The sequence below is a fragment of the Danio rerio genome, chromosome 14, assembly GCF_052040795.2.
Source record: "Danio rerio strain M-AB ecotype USA chromosome 14, GRCz13ab, whole genome shotgun sequence".
In the NCBI taxonomy this organism is placed as follows: domain Eukaryota; kingdom Metazoa; phylum Chordata; class Actinopteri; order Cypriniformes; family Danionidae; genus Danio; species Danio rerio.
Genome location: NC_141034.1, coordinates 11,616,090 through 11,633,885, shown reverse-complemented (window position 1 = coordinate 11,633,885; position 17,796 = coordinate 11,616,090). Strand labels below are relative to the sequence as shown.

Genomic DNA, 17,796 nt, shown 5'->3' with positions numbered 1-17,796 from the left:
GTAGTAAACAGAAGGCAAAGGAAATATTCCTCAGAGATTTTTGTCAATATTGACATAATAGGATCAAGTAGTTGCTGCAGATTTCTCAGCTGCACATCTATGATTCAAATCACCACACCCCAAGAGTGCTCTTTTAGATTGAGCTCTGGTGACTGTGGAGGCCATTTGAATACAGTGAACTCATTTTCATGTTCAAGAAACCAGTCTGAGGGGATTTGTGCTTTATGACATGGAAGTTATCCTGCTGGAAGTAGCCATCAGAAGATGCCCACACTGATGTCATAAAGGGATGGACATGGTCAGCAACATCCCCCACACCATTACCCCACCACCACCAGCCTGAACTGTTGATACAAGGCAGGATGGATCCATGCTGTCATGTTGTTGACCTCAAATTCTGACCCTACCATCTTTATGTCACAGGAGAAATCGAGACTCATAAGACCAGACAACATTATTCCAATCTTCTATTGGCTAATTTTGGTGAGCCTGTGCAAATTGTGGCCTCGGTTTCCTGTTCTTAGCTGACAGGAGTGACACCCAGTGTGGTCTTCTAATGCTGTAGCCCATCCGCCTCAAGGTTGGACATGTTGTGCGTTTCAGAGATGCTCTTCTGCATACCTCGGTCGTAACAAGTGGTTGTTTGAATCACTGTTGCCTTTCTATCAGCTCCAACCAGTCTGGCCATTCTCCTCTGACATCAACAAGGCATTTGCGCCAACATAACTGCCAATCATCTTGACCATGTCGACACGCTTAAATGCAATGAGTTGCTGCCATGTAATTGGCTGATTAGAAATTTCTGTTAACGAGTGGTTGGACAGGTGTACCTAATAAAGTGACCAGTGAGTGTATATTACCATTATATATTACTGAATCACAAAGGAACCAGCTTAAAATCTTCTTTAATGTTCTAATTAAGACAAAAGGTCACATACGTCTTGGATGACCTGTGATTGAGTAAATTGATGAGTAAATGTGATGAGTAAAACAGGAAGCTTTTATTTTTGGGAGAACTATCTCTTTAAGGGGTTAGGCCTAAGTCGTGGCCACACTAGAGTTAGAGCATGCGAAATTCTGTCGTAGAGCGCTGCGAAATGTCAGGATAAAGCAAGATGATTAGACACTGACAGAGCGAGTGATTGCTCCATATTTAAAATTTCTCTATTGAGAGGTTGTTTTGATCTTCTATTGGTCTTTCACAATTACGTGATTCGATTCCGCAAGTTCCAAGTTTACCAAGCTTGCATTTCCAGTCTTTTGCATTTGCATGCTTATTAATGGAAGTCTATGGGGCGAAATGTGCATCGTGACCATGGCTTTATGGTAAAGTAGTGGCTTTATAAACTTGCGAAAATTATGAGGATTCCATAGGAACTTACCAATATGCCACTGACAAGCATCATTTCAAAAAGAGTTGGCCCCAGGTTAAAGACCAGTGCGCTGAGCACAAAGCTGATTCCTCGAGTGCCGCGGTCGATTGCTTTGGACAGCGCTCCTGTCTGCCTGCTCAGGTGGAAGCCCAGATCCAGGTTATGAAGATGGAGAAACACATTCTTGGCTATCCTCCTGATGGAGCTCTGTGCCACTTTTCCAAACACGGCATTTCTGAGTTCATTAAAGAGAGCCGATCCAGTGCGGGAAACACCATCTAAAAAAAAACAGTCAATGAAGAGCAGAACAAACACTTAAAATGAGAGAAAACAAAGATGAGATAAAGTGTGTGCCACTCAATTACATAGATGCTGGAGAAAAAGCAAAAAACATTGTGCATGGCAAAGAAAATGACCAATATATTACGAATTATTGGAGGCAGTTGCTGTTGCACTTTCATTCCCTTGGCAATGATAAAAGGAAGAGCCTAATGTAGCACACTGCATATTATTAGCATGTGCGTTTGTATAAATAATAATAAGCTGCAGGGAATATTTTTAGTCAGAGGTTGGAAACACACACTCGACTGCATGACAACAGTGTGCTGTGAGTTTTTCATCTTTACCTAAAGCTCGTCAAACCAGCCAACTTCCCATCATACCTTGATGCAGTTTAAACTCTGTCTGACCCAAGAAGTATGTATGCCCTGCTGGACTGCAACTTTACAACATAAACATCATTAAGGTAACAAGAGCCTTAAAAGCTGATACACTTTGAGTATATCTGAGGCAAGAGCAAAGCTCATTTTAACTTCATGATAGCGGTTTGAATCACTTTGCTGTAGAGGAAATGTTCTAGACATCATAAGAAACATTGAGTCTTATTGACTAATGATAACACAAGTTTTACCATATTTATAGACATACTTGAACTTCTCGCAAAACATTCAACCTAATTCACAATACATGCATATGCACATGAGTTTGTTCTTAACATCCTAGGGCTTAAGTGACCACATAGGCGGACAGCACATTTTAGCCCTTAAGTAGCTACTTGTGAAATCCTCACATCACACTTTTTTTTTTTGTTTAAAGGTGGCATGTAAACCAGAATATGGTGTATTTAAGCCACGGTAACACTTTATAATAACTACACACTATGAATCATTTCTTAAGCATTAGCATCTAGTGAATTTATTATTTGTTAACCGTTAACTCTACATTAATAAACGTTAGTAAGCAGTTTATAACTGAAGCTACAAATTCTGTATTCTTGACTTATTAGCACCTATTTAATGTGCTTAATAATTGTATTTTCATACTTAGTTAATAATTTATTTTTCATTACTAAATTAAGTATCGCATTATTTAAAAACTATTTGTATTTAAGAGTAGTTGAGGGTTTTTAGGATGATTAAGAATGAGTTTGTAAATGATTAATGAACTATTGAAATCAATATTTATATGTCTTATTATTCAGGCATATACTAATAGTTAACTAATATGTCAATAAATGCTTTATTAACTCAACTTCATACAGTTTTGTGACCCAATCTAAAGTGAGGACTATTTATGCTTTATAAATCCTAATCAAATGAACAATAATCTTTGCAATCTTTTCTAAAAAGTGAAATTACTGTAAAGGTTAAACATTACCAAATAACAGGATTGTCAAAATACGACATAAAACAACAAAAACAATATAATAATTTAACAATATAATAAGATGCAATGTTTAACCTCTAGAGTGATTTTATTTTAGGTAAGGTTGCAAAGATTTATTTTTCATTTGAAGTAGTTTCATGTGTGTATCTTTAAATGAAAAGGAATGAATAATGTCATTTTTCCTGTTTAGAGTTTAACTGAGCCTTTATTTGTCATTTATAAGGGATTTATAAAGCATAAATAGTCCTCACTTTAGATTAGGTCACAAAACTAGATCAAGTTGAGTTGATAAAGAATCTATTAACATACATAGTAACCATTAATATATGCCTGAATAATTAGACAAATAAATGTTGATTTCATTAGTTTATTAATTATTTCTGAATGATCCTAAAAACCCTTAACTATTCTTAAATACAAACGGTTTGTAAATTATGCGACACTTAATTTAGTAATGAAAAATAAATCATTTTCAAAGTATGAAAATACAATTATTAAGCACATTTTAAATATGTTTGTAAGTCAAGAATAGAGCATTTGTAGCTGCAGTTATAAACTGCTTACTAACGTTTATTAATGTGGAGTTAATGATTAACAGATAATGAATTCACTAGATGCTAATGCTTAATAAATGATTTATAGTGGTTAGTTATTATAAAGTGTTGCCGTTTTTTTCTAATCAGATCTGTATCTCATAAATATTTAAACAGAACATCAAACACTTTTTTATTTTTTTTTGCTTGTATGCATTCTGGAATATATCCTTTAATATCACATCACTGCACCCCTGTGAACTTGAAGGTGTGTGTGTGTGTGTGTGTGTGTGTGTGTGTATATGAGGACACAAACACTCGGCTCATAGCTCTAATCCAACTGATCCACATTCATTTTCTTTTCTGCCTTTTATTAATCAGGGGTCGCCACAGCAGAATGAACCGCCAACTTATCCAGCATGTTTCATGCAGCTGATGCCCTTCCAGCCACAACCCAACATTGGAAAACACCCATACACTCTTGCATTCACACACATACACTACGGCCAATTTAGCTTATTCAATTCACATGTACTGTACCACTAGTCTTTGGACTGTGGGGGAAACTGGAGGACCCGTAGGAAACACAAGAAACACGGGAATAACATGCAAACTCCACACAGAAATAACAACTGACCCAGCTGAGGCTCAAACCAGCGACCTTCTTGTTGTGAGGCGTTAGTGCTACCCACTGCACCATCATGACGCCTGATTCGCTGATGTTAAAAAATCATCTGACCATCAGATTGCTGTTTGGGAGAAGTTAATCGCCTCTCAATTTCCCTTTTACACTGCACAAACACTACATGACAAAGCTGATATTTGGCCCGATTCAAAGAACTGTCCAAACATGAACAAAAATCGCAGTGTATCACCCAAAAATCGTGGCCTTTAATCGTATGTGATTATGAACACAATTTTCCATTACTTGTCTTGATTACTATACTATTAATATTATTAATAATACTATTACTAATATTACAGGTTACAAAACAGTTTACTGACAAAATAGTGCAACCCAAAAATTTGCATAACTTCTGTTTTTAAGATCCCTTAGGTTTTCATTTCAATATGCTACACTCTTTCGAGCTGTTAGTGATTCATCAAAGCAGAGTCAGTCCTACATAACTTGCCCCAAACAGAACCATTCTGACCATTCTGAGGGATGAAAAACAATAACAATGGTCCTAACGTAATTCCTGCTTTATACGTTTCATTTCCATAGCTTCCAAAGAATCCCAAAAAGTCCACAAATTGATAAATAATCTTATGATAGCAGTTTTAACGTTAGGTTATGATTGAATTGCCACTTGTTACAGTTTTGACAGGCAGTAAACATCCCAAACTGTATTACATTGAAGTTGTCATGGGTAATTTCCTTATTTATTTCATAATACTTCAAAATAAATAGAAAACCTACTTCAAATCATATTAACTAACGCAGCATAACTTTTTAAATGACAACTTAAAGGAATAAAAACATAAACAATCACATTTATAACACAGTAGAGTTCAATGCTAAAACACACTAGTCAAGCAGAAACTGATTTGACTTGATTTGCTCTGCAAAGTCTCTGCATTGTCCTCTATCCATCAAGTGACAGTATGTACAGTTGAAGTCAGAATTATCAGCCCCCCTTTTTTATTTTTTTCCTCAATTTCTGTTTAACGGAGAGAATTTTTTTTTTTCAACATGATGAGAGTAAATAATATTTTACTAGTTTTTTTTCAAGACACTTCTATACAGCTTAGTGTTATTTAAAGGCTTAACTAGGTTAATTAGTTTAACTACGCAGGTTAGGGTAATTGAGCAAGTTATCAGAATCAGAATCAGTTTTATTGCCAAGTGTGATTCACACACACAAGGAATTTGTTTTGGCTGCAGAAGCTTCCAGTGTACATAAAGTAACAAGTGACAACACAAAATAAATATGAGGAAGAAAAGATGATAAACATTAAACAGAGATGCATTTAGTCCAGAAATCTGGATGTTGAGTTGTATGTACAGATTTGTTATAACTATACAGGTTATAAGGTGCTGTGTACAAATGCAAATGTAGAAAGTATTGCACTGTATATTGATTTAAGGTGCTGTGTACAAGTGCGTATGAGAAAGTATTGCACATATTTAATGCACAGTTGAGGGATATTTAACTGTTCATGAGGTAGATGGCCTGAGGAAAGAAACTTTTCCTGTGTTTGGCTGTTTTTGTGCTTGGTGCTCTGAAGTGCTCTCCATTTCCGTTCCCTAGTGCATTTTCGCTATTGTATAATGATGGTTTGTTCTGTAGACTATCGAAAAAACATATAGAGCTTAAAGGGCCTAATAATTTTGACCTTAAAATGGCTATTAAAAAATTAAAAACTGCTTTCATTCTAGCTGAAATAAAACAATTAAGACTTTCTCCTGAAGAACAAACATTATTAGACAGACTGTGAAAATTTCCTTGCTCTGTTAAACATCATTTGGGAAATATTGGAAAAAGAAAAGAAAAAAAATCAAAGGGGTACTCACAATTCTGACTTTAACTGTACATTTAAACAAAATCTGATTAAAATACTGCTTTTAATTAAAACATTTAATTCCACTTAAATTTAAACAATAAAACAAACAAAGGGTTATTAAATTTGAGTTGAAAATATCCCCATCATTCTCTCTCTCTTTTCAGATGGGATGGTGGGCCAAATTAAAGGTTACCATGGGCTAACTTTGGTCCGCGGGACCTAGTTTGGGCATCACCAGTCTTTACATGTCTATAAGGGCATTATATATATATATGTGGCAAGACCCTTAAACTTGCATCTGACCACAAATGATAAAAGCGTCAGAACTGAGATCGATAAAGGTTGCAAGTGAAATTGAAATGAGCATCCCATTAAAAGTTTATTTGCTTGTGGAATACAAAACCGCTCTTAATGCATCAAATACTGAGCTACAGCATGAATAGAGCCTTAATACACCATCAATCAACACAAATTCTGCACAGATAATCTTTGCCTTGCAGCACACACAAATCACACAAGCCGCAGCTCGGAGAAGCATTTAATGGTCTGTGTGCACAGGACCTAATGGCTCTCATTAAAATATGCAGTTATGGGAAGACAGTGAATTTTCCCTTTAAGACACAATGACTTGCTAAGTGGTTAGTTACCATTAGTCATTATCTTCATTTATTTTTATTTAAACATGCACTTGGACTCCATTCAGCGGCACACACTACACAATGACATCTTCAATAAAAGCAAACTCTGAGTAGAATAAATTATGAGAATTAGGACAATAAATAAGCCTGGATTAGTCAGGAAAAGCTTGTCATGTTCATAAACCTGTAGTGCTCTCCATTTCTCTTCCCTAGTGCCTTTTCGGGCTTAGACACTAAATGCTCTTGCCACCATGAGTAGAAAATACCTGTGAATAAGCTTGATGAAATATGGCGTTCAGTATTTAACCCTTCAGCCTAATGTGTTATGCAAATACACTAGGAATACAACTAAATAGGATCAGAGCATTTAAAAAAACTGTTGTTAACATAAAAGTTGTATGGAAAAAACATGTATCTACATTGAGGAAACTTGGAGAATAAAAAAAACACTTTAATTTAAAGACTTAGTTCAGCCAAAAATGCTAGTTTACAACATTATTTACTCGGTCTACTTCCATTATTGACTTCCAAAGTAGGTTAAACAAATACTATTGAAGTCAGTGATTACAGATTTCCACCTTCCTTAAAACATCTTTTTTGTGTGTGTGTGTGTGTGTTAAACAAAAGAACGTATGTCAAACAGGTTTGAAACAAAGGTGAGTAAATGATGACAGAATTTTCAGTTTTGGGTGAACTATCCCATTAAGGTGTCCAAGTGCTGCATTGTATCATTGAGCCTACTGCTGTCATGGTACAGCAACAAATTACCTGGATTATAACGCTGGAATGAGAAAATGGTTCCAACCCAAATCAGCCAAGAAAATAGCCATTTTTCTATCAGTCTTAGAGCATAATGTATAACCACAGAATCTACAGAAGAGTCAAGCTTTAAATAAGAAAATCATTCAAACTTTTTTGGTCATTTTTGAGCGACATGCTAATGGTCTAATCTGAAGCTAAGCTAAGCTAAGCTAAAAGTGCTCCTGCCAAACGGCTGAACAGTAGGGCTGGGTGATAATAACACAGTTTTGGTATTTATCGACTGAACACTATTGCCAATAACAATTTAAAAAAGTTTGTATTGGTTTTTTTTTTTTAATTTCAGTATGAAGCACTATAGTTGTATTAAAATGTGGCTGCTGAGCACATGCCTTGGAAGGAATGCCAATAAGCTTAGGGTTATTTACAATCAAGTCACGCAGCTAGAGAACGGCTGAATGGTAGGGTTGGCTGATAATGGTATTGACATTTATTGACTGAACACTATTATCAATAACAATAAAAAAAGTTTGGTACGAAGTTTCGGTATGAAGCGACATAGTTTTATTAGATGTGGCTACTGAGCACATGCTAATGGCAATAAGCTAAGGGTTATTTCTAATCAAGTCGCGCAGCTAGCGTACACAATAGAGTGGAGGAACTATGACGTCAATTTGTATGCAAAAACCCGGAAGCGAGTTAGCATTTTAGCACTTCCGGTTCCCTCGTCCCAAAGTCAATGGGTTTTTTGAATTGGGGTTTCAGTAAAATCGCTTAAATAAGGTCCGTGGCTAACACAAATTCAAGATATTTTCACGTTTTGTTCTACGACATAAAAAACATCAGTTACAGCACACTTTTGAATTTTTAATTCGGCCATGGTTCTTTAAAAAGACAGTTGCTATCAAGTTGCTAAATGGGACTACAGGTGGTGTCGGAGACATTATACGTCATCGAGCTGATCTGGTCTGGAGCGCAGCTCGCTTGCGTTAGGCATTTGGATTTGTCTGTTATTTAGGTATTTTCATGAATAGTATTTTATAGTTTTTTGTGTTTTTCTAATTAAGAATTCAGATTGTGTATAGATAATGCCTTCACATGTAAAGGCTGTCGAGACAGACTCATTTGTTGGTCATTTATTTTAATTAAACTATATTATGAAGATACTGTTCACCAGTGTAGCCTGTCTCTCTCCTGCCCTCAGTAATGCAAATGTGTGAATAAATGTGTAAAAATACAGACATATTAACTGTCATTTTAACGTGATCATAACGTTCATCTTTTTTATTCATCTGAACACATTTTACTCAGTCATAACAGCAATATTTACACTCCTCCATAAAACATATAGCAGATGTGACTGTATGGGCTGCTTTTCGCTGTACGTTGTGACATAAAAGGAATATTGAATGTTGCTCTGTGTCCTTCATGATGGAACCTGGTAAGCAGGTTGTGTGCGCGAGCAATACACTTGTTTAAATATGTCTGATGAAAATACTATATAGGCAGATTTATACACACAGTTTTAAAACTTTTAGAACAACCGCAAAGCAAAACAGATGTATTTCCCACCTAAAAACTATCCAAAAGGCACATAGGTCTATGTTTTTTTGCGTATTTATTTGTTTATAATATATAGCGTGGATTATAATATAATATACAGAGAGATTAACTCTTTGTCATGGACATTATTTCTAAAAATAAGCTTGATAAGTTGGCTGTAGCTGGGTGGGGCTGATGTCACAGACGAGCGCCCAGAGGGCACTGTAGTCCGTTTGTAGCCTAATGTTAGCTTTTTAACTCTTGCGTTTGCATTTAAGATCTAAAAGTGCTCCAAGTTGTATTTTCGTGTGAGGATTATCCGTCTGGACAAAACGTGTAAGTGTAATGAACTGTGTTTGAACACAGAGCTTACTATTTGCAATCTTCGAAAAGCCTATGGGAAAATCCTATAGGGATTTTCACGAGGGAACCACTTTTATGCTGACGTCAAGTGACGTCATAGTTCCTCCACTCTATTAGGGAATGAAGCACAAATGATATACTCCCATTTTCCACGTACACCTAGTTGGAAACACATCTAAGCTTTCCAGAATGCTGCAAGCGCACCACGATTCATGCAAGCAGAAGTAATCAATCTGCTTAACATTTTGTATAGAATATAGACATGTCGTTAATAATGGTAGACTAATCACCTCAGACAAACACAAAGCACACAAACACTGCAGTGCTTTTTAATGTTTCTCCATAAATAAAACCTGTATCGTATCCGCAGCAATGGTTTGTCATACTCAGAAAAAACTGTTGATGGTCCTCTATAATAAAAATAAAAAAGGGATGCAAGGATGTCGCTAGAGTGGCTTTTTGGTTTCTTTTCTTGTGCATCCCAACCATCAACACCGCATCTGAAAGTTTTTTTTAACATAGATGTAGTCATCCAACGTCACAATTTGCAATGTTTTATTTGAAAAATGATGGTTGATTCCTTGGGTTTGATTATCATAATTTGTTTTGTTTAAAGAGTTTAAGGTTTATTGTATCATTATTATTTACATCTTACAGATGTTAATCTACCTTAAAGTTTGCTGTGATTGTTTAGCGTTTACACTTTACCACTGCACACACTTTGTAACATTTTATTTCATCAAGTTTAAGAGTCAAGTTAAAGTCTACTTTATTACGTTTAAGTCTATTTAAAGGGTCACGAAACACTTAAACACATTTTTTGAGCTGTTGACAGTCGTATATGTGTCCCACACTGCTAAAAACACTATTAGGACACCTATATTTCACTAAAAAGTGTAAATTGGTTGTTTTTGCGTTATTTCAAGCAAATTCGTACTTCCGGTTTGAAACTACTTTTTGAAGCTGCGTCACAGTCATGACATAATAGCGTTGTATTCCGGCGTGCAGACTGGACGTCTGTGCCAGAGTGAGTCTTATTACGTCTTACAGAGTGATGCATTAATGCACGAGTAAGGCTTGGTTCAAACCAATCAGCGCGCTCTATTGTGCAACTTCATTAATATTCATTACTGTCACAGTGTTTACACGACAGACACCACGTTGTATTGGCAAAACAAGCGTGAAGTGTTGCTTTTATAGTTTGCTGCAGTTAAGTTTCGTTTTCATTTTCTCTCTGTGAGAGCGCAGCTGGAGTCACGTGTGGATTAACAGTGTACGCGACGCTCGACAACAATAACTTGTGTCTAAGGAGGGTTATTGTTTACCTGAGAGATGTTCTCGTCTGCAAACGCTGAGATCCGGATTCGCTTGTAGTCTCCTCTTAATAAAGACGCGGCTCTAGTTACTGGTGATTGTCCTGTCTCTACAGATTTGGTAAGTGAGCGACCAGTGCTCTTTGTTTATTCAGTTTGTTCGTATTGAACTAAGTTAACTATTGCACCGAGTGTAAACATGTTAGCACCACAACCAAACTTTACCCTCGTGTAGGGTTTTTACCGCATTTTGTGACCGGAATAACACACGCGGCTTTCTGACACTACTTGCCGTGTGCATCTAAGTTTCCGGGAAATGCTGAGGTTTTTTTTCTCTCATTCGCCGTGCGGTATCAAACATTACATGAAAAATACACGCTTAGAGCAGTTCCTCGAATCAAATATCTTGTTTGTCGCGAGGGGCATGAATGAATTCCCTGAATGAAAGAGCCAAACTGCAGTTAAAGTCCAACATTTAATAATTTGGCAAATAATTCGACTACAGCTGTCCATGTAGGTTAAACACCATCACTTTCTCCTGTGTGTGTGTGTGTGTGTGTGTATTTTGACTCTGAAACTCGCGCGTGCCCAAATAGACATTCCCACACCATCCCACTTTAGTTCCTCCGACACTCCCCCCTAAACAGAGCTGGACACGCCCACTTTTCTGACTTTTTCCAAAGTAGAGGTGTGAAAACACGCTGCTGAAACGAGGGGGTTTCATGGCCCTTTAACACTTTATTTATTTTAAGCCATAAGAGACAAAATATTGGCGAAGCAGTGGCGCAGTAGGTAGTGGGTTTCCTCCGTGTGCTCTGGTTTCCAAAGACATGCGGTACAAGTGAATTGAGTAGTCTAAATTGTCCGTAGTGTATGAGAGTGTGTGTGTGTGTGTGTGTGTGTGTGTGTGTGTGTGTGTGTGTGTGTGTGTGTGTGTGTGTGTGTGTGTGTGTGTGTGTGTGTGTGTGTGTGTGTGTGTGTGTGTGTGTGTGTGTGTGTGTGTGTGTGTGGATGTTTCCCAGAGATAGGTTGGGGCTGAAAGGGAATCCGCTGCGTAAAAACTTGCTGGATAAGTTGGCGGTTCATTCTGCTGTGGTGACCCCGGATTAATAAAGGGACTAAGCCGACAAGAATATGAATGAATGAATGAATGAATGAATGAATGAATGAATAAATGAGACAAATATTTTTGTTATTTTTTTGGTTTTTGACTATTAAAACTATTTGCCTCAGTAATGTTGGTAAATTACAATAAACAGGTTAAATAAATAAAAACATCCTAATGTTCCTAAATAGATTGCAAAAATATTCAATAATTATCGATACTGAATGATATGAAAGATTGTATCATGATAATTTTGAATCCTACTGAATGAATTCAAAATTGATCAAACTCAACTGTTTAAATAGAGGGTCATAAAATATATTCTAGTGCAGTGTTCACCAACCTTTCTAACCTTGGTGAAAGGCAAGATCTACCCATCAAAAAACTTGAAGCCCCCCTGTTTATTTTTTCCCAATTTCTGTTTAATTGAGAGATTTTTTTCAGCACATTTCTAAACATAATAGTTTTAATAACTCTTTTCTAATAACTGATTTATTTTATCTTTGCCATGATGACAGTAAATAATAGTTTACGACATATTTGTCAAGACTCTTCTATACAGCTTAAAGTGACATTTAAAGGCTTTACTAGGTTAATTATGGTAAATAGGCAGGATATGATAATTAGGCAAGTAATTGTATAATAATGGTTTGTTCTGGAGACTATTGAAAAAATATATAGCTTAAAGGGGTTAACAATTTTGACCTTAAAATTATTTTTAATACATTAAAAACTGCTTTCATTCTGGCTGAAATAAAACAAATAAGACTTTCTCTAGAAGAAAAAATATTATCAGACATACTGTGAAAATGTCCTTGCTCTGTTAAACATCATTTGAAAAATATTTAGAAAAGAAAAAAAAAATTCAAAGAGGGGCTAATAATTCTGACTTGAACTGTATTCTTCTGTCATTTTTGGGATCTACTCATAGAGTGATAAAGATCAAGTTGATCAGGATTTATGATAATGGTTAGTTGCATGTAATTGCGGACAATTTATTGTGATGAATATAGTAAACATGTAACTTGTAACAAGGGCATTTTATAAAATGTACCAAAAATGTACAATATTTAATACTAAAATTATAAATTTTGGAGGCATGATTTCATTTAAAAAAGTTTTTTTTGCTTATAAATTGTTATTTTATGATAGGTATTAAATTTTTAGGTTAAATTGGTATGCGAATGAAATCTAAAACTCCAAATTGCATTTGCACCTACAACAGATGACATGACAAACCACATTACAAGGAATCCAAAAAGCAATATTGACACAAAACTTTTTGGGAAAGGTCAGTTGGCACTTAATATGCAGCATGCTTCTCAAAATTAAATCGAACACCTGCCAAGACAGGAGCGGGTAGGACTTACAGCCAATCAAAACAGCCGTTGCCATGGTCACCACCGTGTTTGGCGCATCACTCAGGTTTAACATGTGTCCCGACATCTGGTTCAGGCTGTCCACCGCATATTTAAACATGAAGGGCACTATCACGTTGGTTATCTGGAGGACAAAACAGAAAAAAGAAAAGGTTGATGTGAGCATGCCAAATGTGTTTTTTTTTTTTTAAGTTCCTGAGTGCACTGATGGGCAGAAGCTCAGCACCGCAGCCCTGCATTAACAGCAGTCTGTGTGTGTCCTCCCGCAGACAGATCTGAAAATGAGTTGCTTGATGCATCCACTAATGGAACTGAAATGGTTATTAAAGCTAATTAAAAGCTCGCGGACAGCTGCTGGGTCGTGCCAATAAACAGCAGCACATTAGCCGGGGCGACATTTCCCTTGAAACTGTCCCCGCTTTTGCTCTCCAGTTTCATCAAATGTGACTCATATTAGGGGAATTGCACAATTCTACACCACAGAACAATTCACCTCGAGGATGAATCTTGTGAAACCAGAAATATATATCGAGAATATATCCTGGTCAGATTACACACTTGAAAATTTGTCTTTTTTAATTACAATTCACCACAATTTCTTCCTCAGTTTCCAAAATAGTAGTTTTAGTAGAACTATGTATGTTTATCAGAGACCTTAAAAAATAAGATCTCTATTAGGACTGTGGAATTAATCAAAAATTCGGTTTCGATTTTGGCTTCTAATGATTATGAAAAAACATTAATCGAGATAAAACGATTACTGCATCATATACCGCCCCGTTTCCAGTTGTACAGGGTTGTTGCTCTGCAAAGCTCAGTTCCACCTGAAAATGACTAAAAGCATGTACTGTACTGTAACTTTTGCAGCACGAGATGTGCATCATTCATTGATGTACATTCAAATGATTTACGTTTTTAAAAGTGCGAAAGAGATCACATGCTGTTGTGTGTGTGTGCGCTCAGCCTCAGAGACGAGCAAAGCACAAACATCTAAAGTCATCTTAATGGGAGCGCATTAATGGTCGAATACATGCAAATTTGTGTCAAAACGTGATGTTTAGTAAATTGTTCATATTAACCCGCAAGTTGAGTTGAGAATCAAAACACATGTGAAAGTGAAACCATTAATCAGAACTGTACTGCTCTTAAAGTGACAGCACGCGATATTCCTGCTGCCGACTGTTTTTATCATTAATCAAACAACAAAAGGAGAAAAATCACTCACTGCTCATAACTGAAGGACTTTTGTAGCTACAATTAAAGTTTCGTTCTTACAGTGAAGATGCTTAAAGCACAGTTGGTTTCATATTTTTCTTTTCTATTGTATTTATTTCCCTTTCCTTATTTACAGGGAAGAAAATAACTCTATGTATACAGTTGAATTATTAGCCCTCCTGAATCCTTTTCCCCTCAATTTCCATTTAATAGAAAGATTATTTTAACCCATTTCTAAACGTAATCTTTTTAATAACTCATTTGTAATAACTGACTTCTTTTATCATTTTACTAGATATTTTTCACGATACTAGTATTCAGATTAAAGTGTGATTCAAAGGCTTAATTAGGGTAATTAGGCAAGTCATTGTATTACAGTAGTTTCTTCTGCAGACAAGCAAAAATAAATATTGTCTAAGGGGGCTAATAATATTGACCTTAAAATGGGTTTTAAAATATTTTAAACTGCTTTTATTACAGCCAAAATAAAACAAATAAGATTTTTTTCAGATATTTTAGAATATTTTAGGAAATACTGTGAAAAATTCCTTGCTCTGTTAAACATAATTTGGGAAATATTTATATTAAAAAAATTATAATAATAATAATTTAAAAAAAAAACAAGAGTAATCTTAACTTCAACTGTAATCGTTTTGAAGAAACAATTATGGCCAAAATAATCATGATTATGATTTTTCCCATAATCGAGCAGCCCTAATCTCTATGTACAAAAAGTACATAATACCCATGTCGTATTACTTACAATACATTTATTTATGTCTTAGATATAAAGGCTTTAACTTTATGTATGTCATAACATCTGAAGTCTAAAATTACACTGTAAACTCATGGTAGATAAGAGTTTTTTTTTTTTGGAAAAAAGTCAAGTATAAATACCCAGCACCCATAGTATATACTATTAATAAAAAAAATGTTAAAAAACATAATAATAATATTAAAATGTGGCGGTTCATTCCACTGTGGCGACCTCAGATTAATAAAGTAACTAGGTCAAAAAAAAATTAATGAATGAATGAATATTAAAATGTATTCAGTTCATAACTTACTTTGTACTAAGTTCATTTTAATAATTTAATAATTTATCAGAAATTCAGGTAACATTTTATTTTAATGTACAATTCATGCTATTAACAAACCAACAAATAGGACTTTTAACTCAAACTACTAATTAGATGCTTATTATTAGCAAGTAAGGGTTTAGTTATTAGGTAGGAGTTGAGATGTAAAATATACTCATACTTTATGAGTGGTAATAAACTGCTAGGGCCCTATCATACACCCGGCGCAATAAATGGCAAATCCATTTGCGCCACTTTGTGGACTCAAAGGCATGCTGGTATAAAGACAAGGCGCATTAGGGCGCATTGTTGGCGAGTTGCTATTTTGAGGAACTGAAATAGGCCGCGCCATTAATCAACTAAAAGTTTCTCTAATGTCCAGCGCAGATATGCACCTATGCAGTCCAAAACACTTAAACATTGCTTAATACACACAGGATGTACAGAAATACACACGAAAAATATAAAAGATTAAAATGTACAAAAAATGATTACTTTCCACATAAATATAAAAACGACTGCTTCCATGCCTTTTTCATGTTGATTTTTTTTTCCAGGTTATTCATGACAATTTGCATTTGTATAATGTTATTATTATTAGCAGTATTATTTATTAAATGCATATTTATATTTGTTTTATTATAAACAAGTTTATATTTTTCCACCTGTTTGGAGACGTATGCATCACTATATGGGGCATAAGAACATGATTGGCTTTAAGAACATGATCGTGTTTGGATTCAAGTCCGTTTTTTGACCACACTTCATTATTATTGTTCATTTATTTATTTGCTGGAAATTACAATTAAATTTAGAAATAGTTTTGAAACAAATCTTTGCGCTTAAAAAAATTAAATTAAATATGTAGGCTAATGGATGTCTTCAGTGGAGTTTGTACAGCACTGTTTCCTTGTCCATGAAAGTAAAGGAGTAAAGAGTGAAAGTAAAGAGAAAGTAAAGATGCGGAGAGGAGGACGCTCGTTCTTTATCCTCGCGCTGCAGATGGTCTGTTTAAGTGTTTTCTCGCTAGTGTAGCATTCAGTTTTTCCACGTAAAAAGTCTGCCATGTATGTAGCAAATGTGCCATGGCACGAAACAACTGACTCTTGAAGGGAATGGGAGACGAGACTCTGATTGGCTTAATGCACTTTATGCTCAAACCACACCCAGAACTTTTTAAGAGAATAAACACAACCCAGTTAGACCATGCGCTGAGGGGCGCATCGTATTTTTCCATCCTTAAAATAGCAAAGTGTATTCGAACACGCCCTTAATGCTTTTGTGCCTTGTGCTTTAGACTTTGCGCCTAGATCGTTAAAATAAAGCCCTTAATCGTTTTTTAATAGACAGGTACTAAACCAGTATTATATGGTTTATATTGTTACTTTAAGTATTACCAAAATTTCTTATTTTGATTCAATTAAAATTTCATTTAAAAGTATTAACTGATTTTTTTTTATCTTAAACAAAACTGTAAAAAGACAACAAATAACTAAAATGATTTAAAAAATTGGTCTAATAAATAATAAAAATTTTATTTTTTTAAAAGATTAATGAAAAAACCTTCATCCTTAACATTTTTTTCTGAACACTGAATGATTGAGGAAGTGAAAACTCACGACTGAAGTTTTGTTCACAATACAAAAACACATCAAATTTCACAATCAATCACATTATTTACTCATCTTTATCTCCAAATTTGTATGACAAAATTATAAGTCCTGGACAACAAAGACACTGTGAAGAGCAGCAGGGTCCAAACTACAATAAATACAGACATCTTATAATTTAAGGACATTTTTGACATTTCCCTTTTCTTATGTTTTCTGCATAAAAAGAAAGTCATGCCGTTTTGAAATGAAGCAATGTCACTGCAAAGCAAAGCAGGGATCCATAATATACTAATTACAGCAGTGAAGGTTCATTTGTGGAAGATAAAAATGAGCTGCCAACACCTCAGAGATAATTTCCCTTTCAAACAGCAGGCATCCATAGCAATGCCCTTTTGCAAGAGGACAGAGTCAGGAGGCAAGTGCTTTTAAACTGGTTTTCCTTACCAAATTCATCACATGTGCTGCATGAGACAAACAAAACCTGTTTGTGATGAGTTATTAATAGTTAATAATAATTCTCTCCAGATTTAATTTTGGGCCACGAGAGAACTGTCACATATAAACGAAAACGTTTACGGAGTATCGTCTGAATGCATGAATTAATCATATGAAATATTTTATTGTTTTGAATGTTTACAGACCAGAATTCACTTCCAATTAAAGTGATGGTTAATTCTATGGTAGCGTAGCAACGTTGTGGTGTCTTGCTGTTTG

At 35.3% G+C, this 17,796-nt stretch overlaps 1 protein-coding gene and 1 long non-coding RNA gene across 5 annotated transcripts in view; both read right to left on the bottom strand.

Annotated features, from left to right (window-relative positions):
- Positions 1 to 17,796, bottom strand: part of LOC147840776 (uncharacterized) — a 1,215,461-nt gene that overhangs the window by 703,299 nt on the left and 494,366 nt on the right. The window lies entirely within an intron of this gene.
- Positions 1 to 17,796, bottom strand: part of abcb7 (ATP binding cassette subfamily B member 7) — an 86,883-nt gene that overhangs the window by 43,296 nt on the left and 25,791 nt on the right. For all 3 annotated transcript variants that reach the window (XR_015506867.1, NM_001423974.2, XM_087280665.1), the window contains 2 exon segments: positions 13,167 to 13,299; positions 1,383 to 1,651 (listed from right to left, as the gene is read on the bottom strand). Coding sequence is in view for 2 of the 3 variants with exons in the window: in NM_001423974.2 (NP_001410903.2) it covers positions 1,383 to 1,651; positions 13,167 to 13,299 (402 nt within the window). In the remaining variant the exon portion in view is untranslated.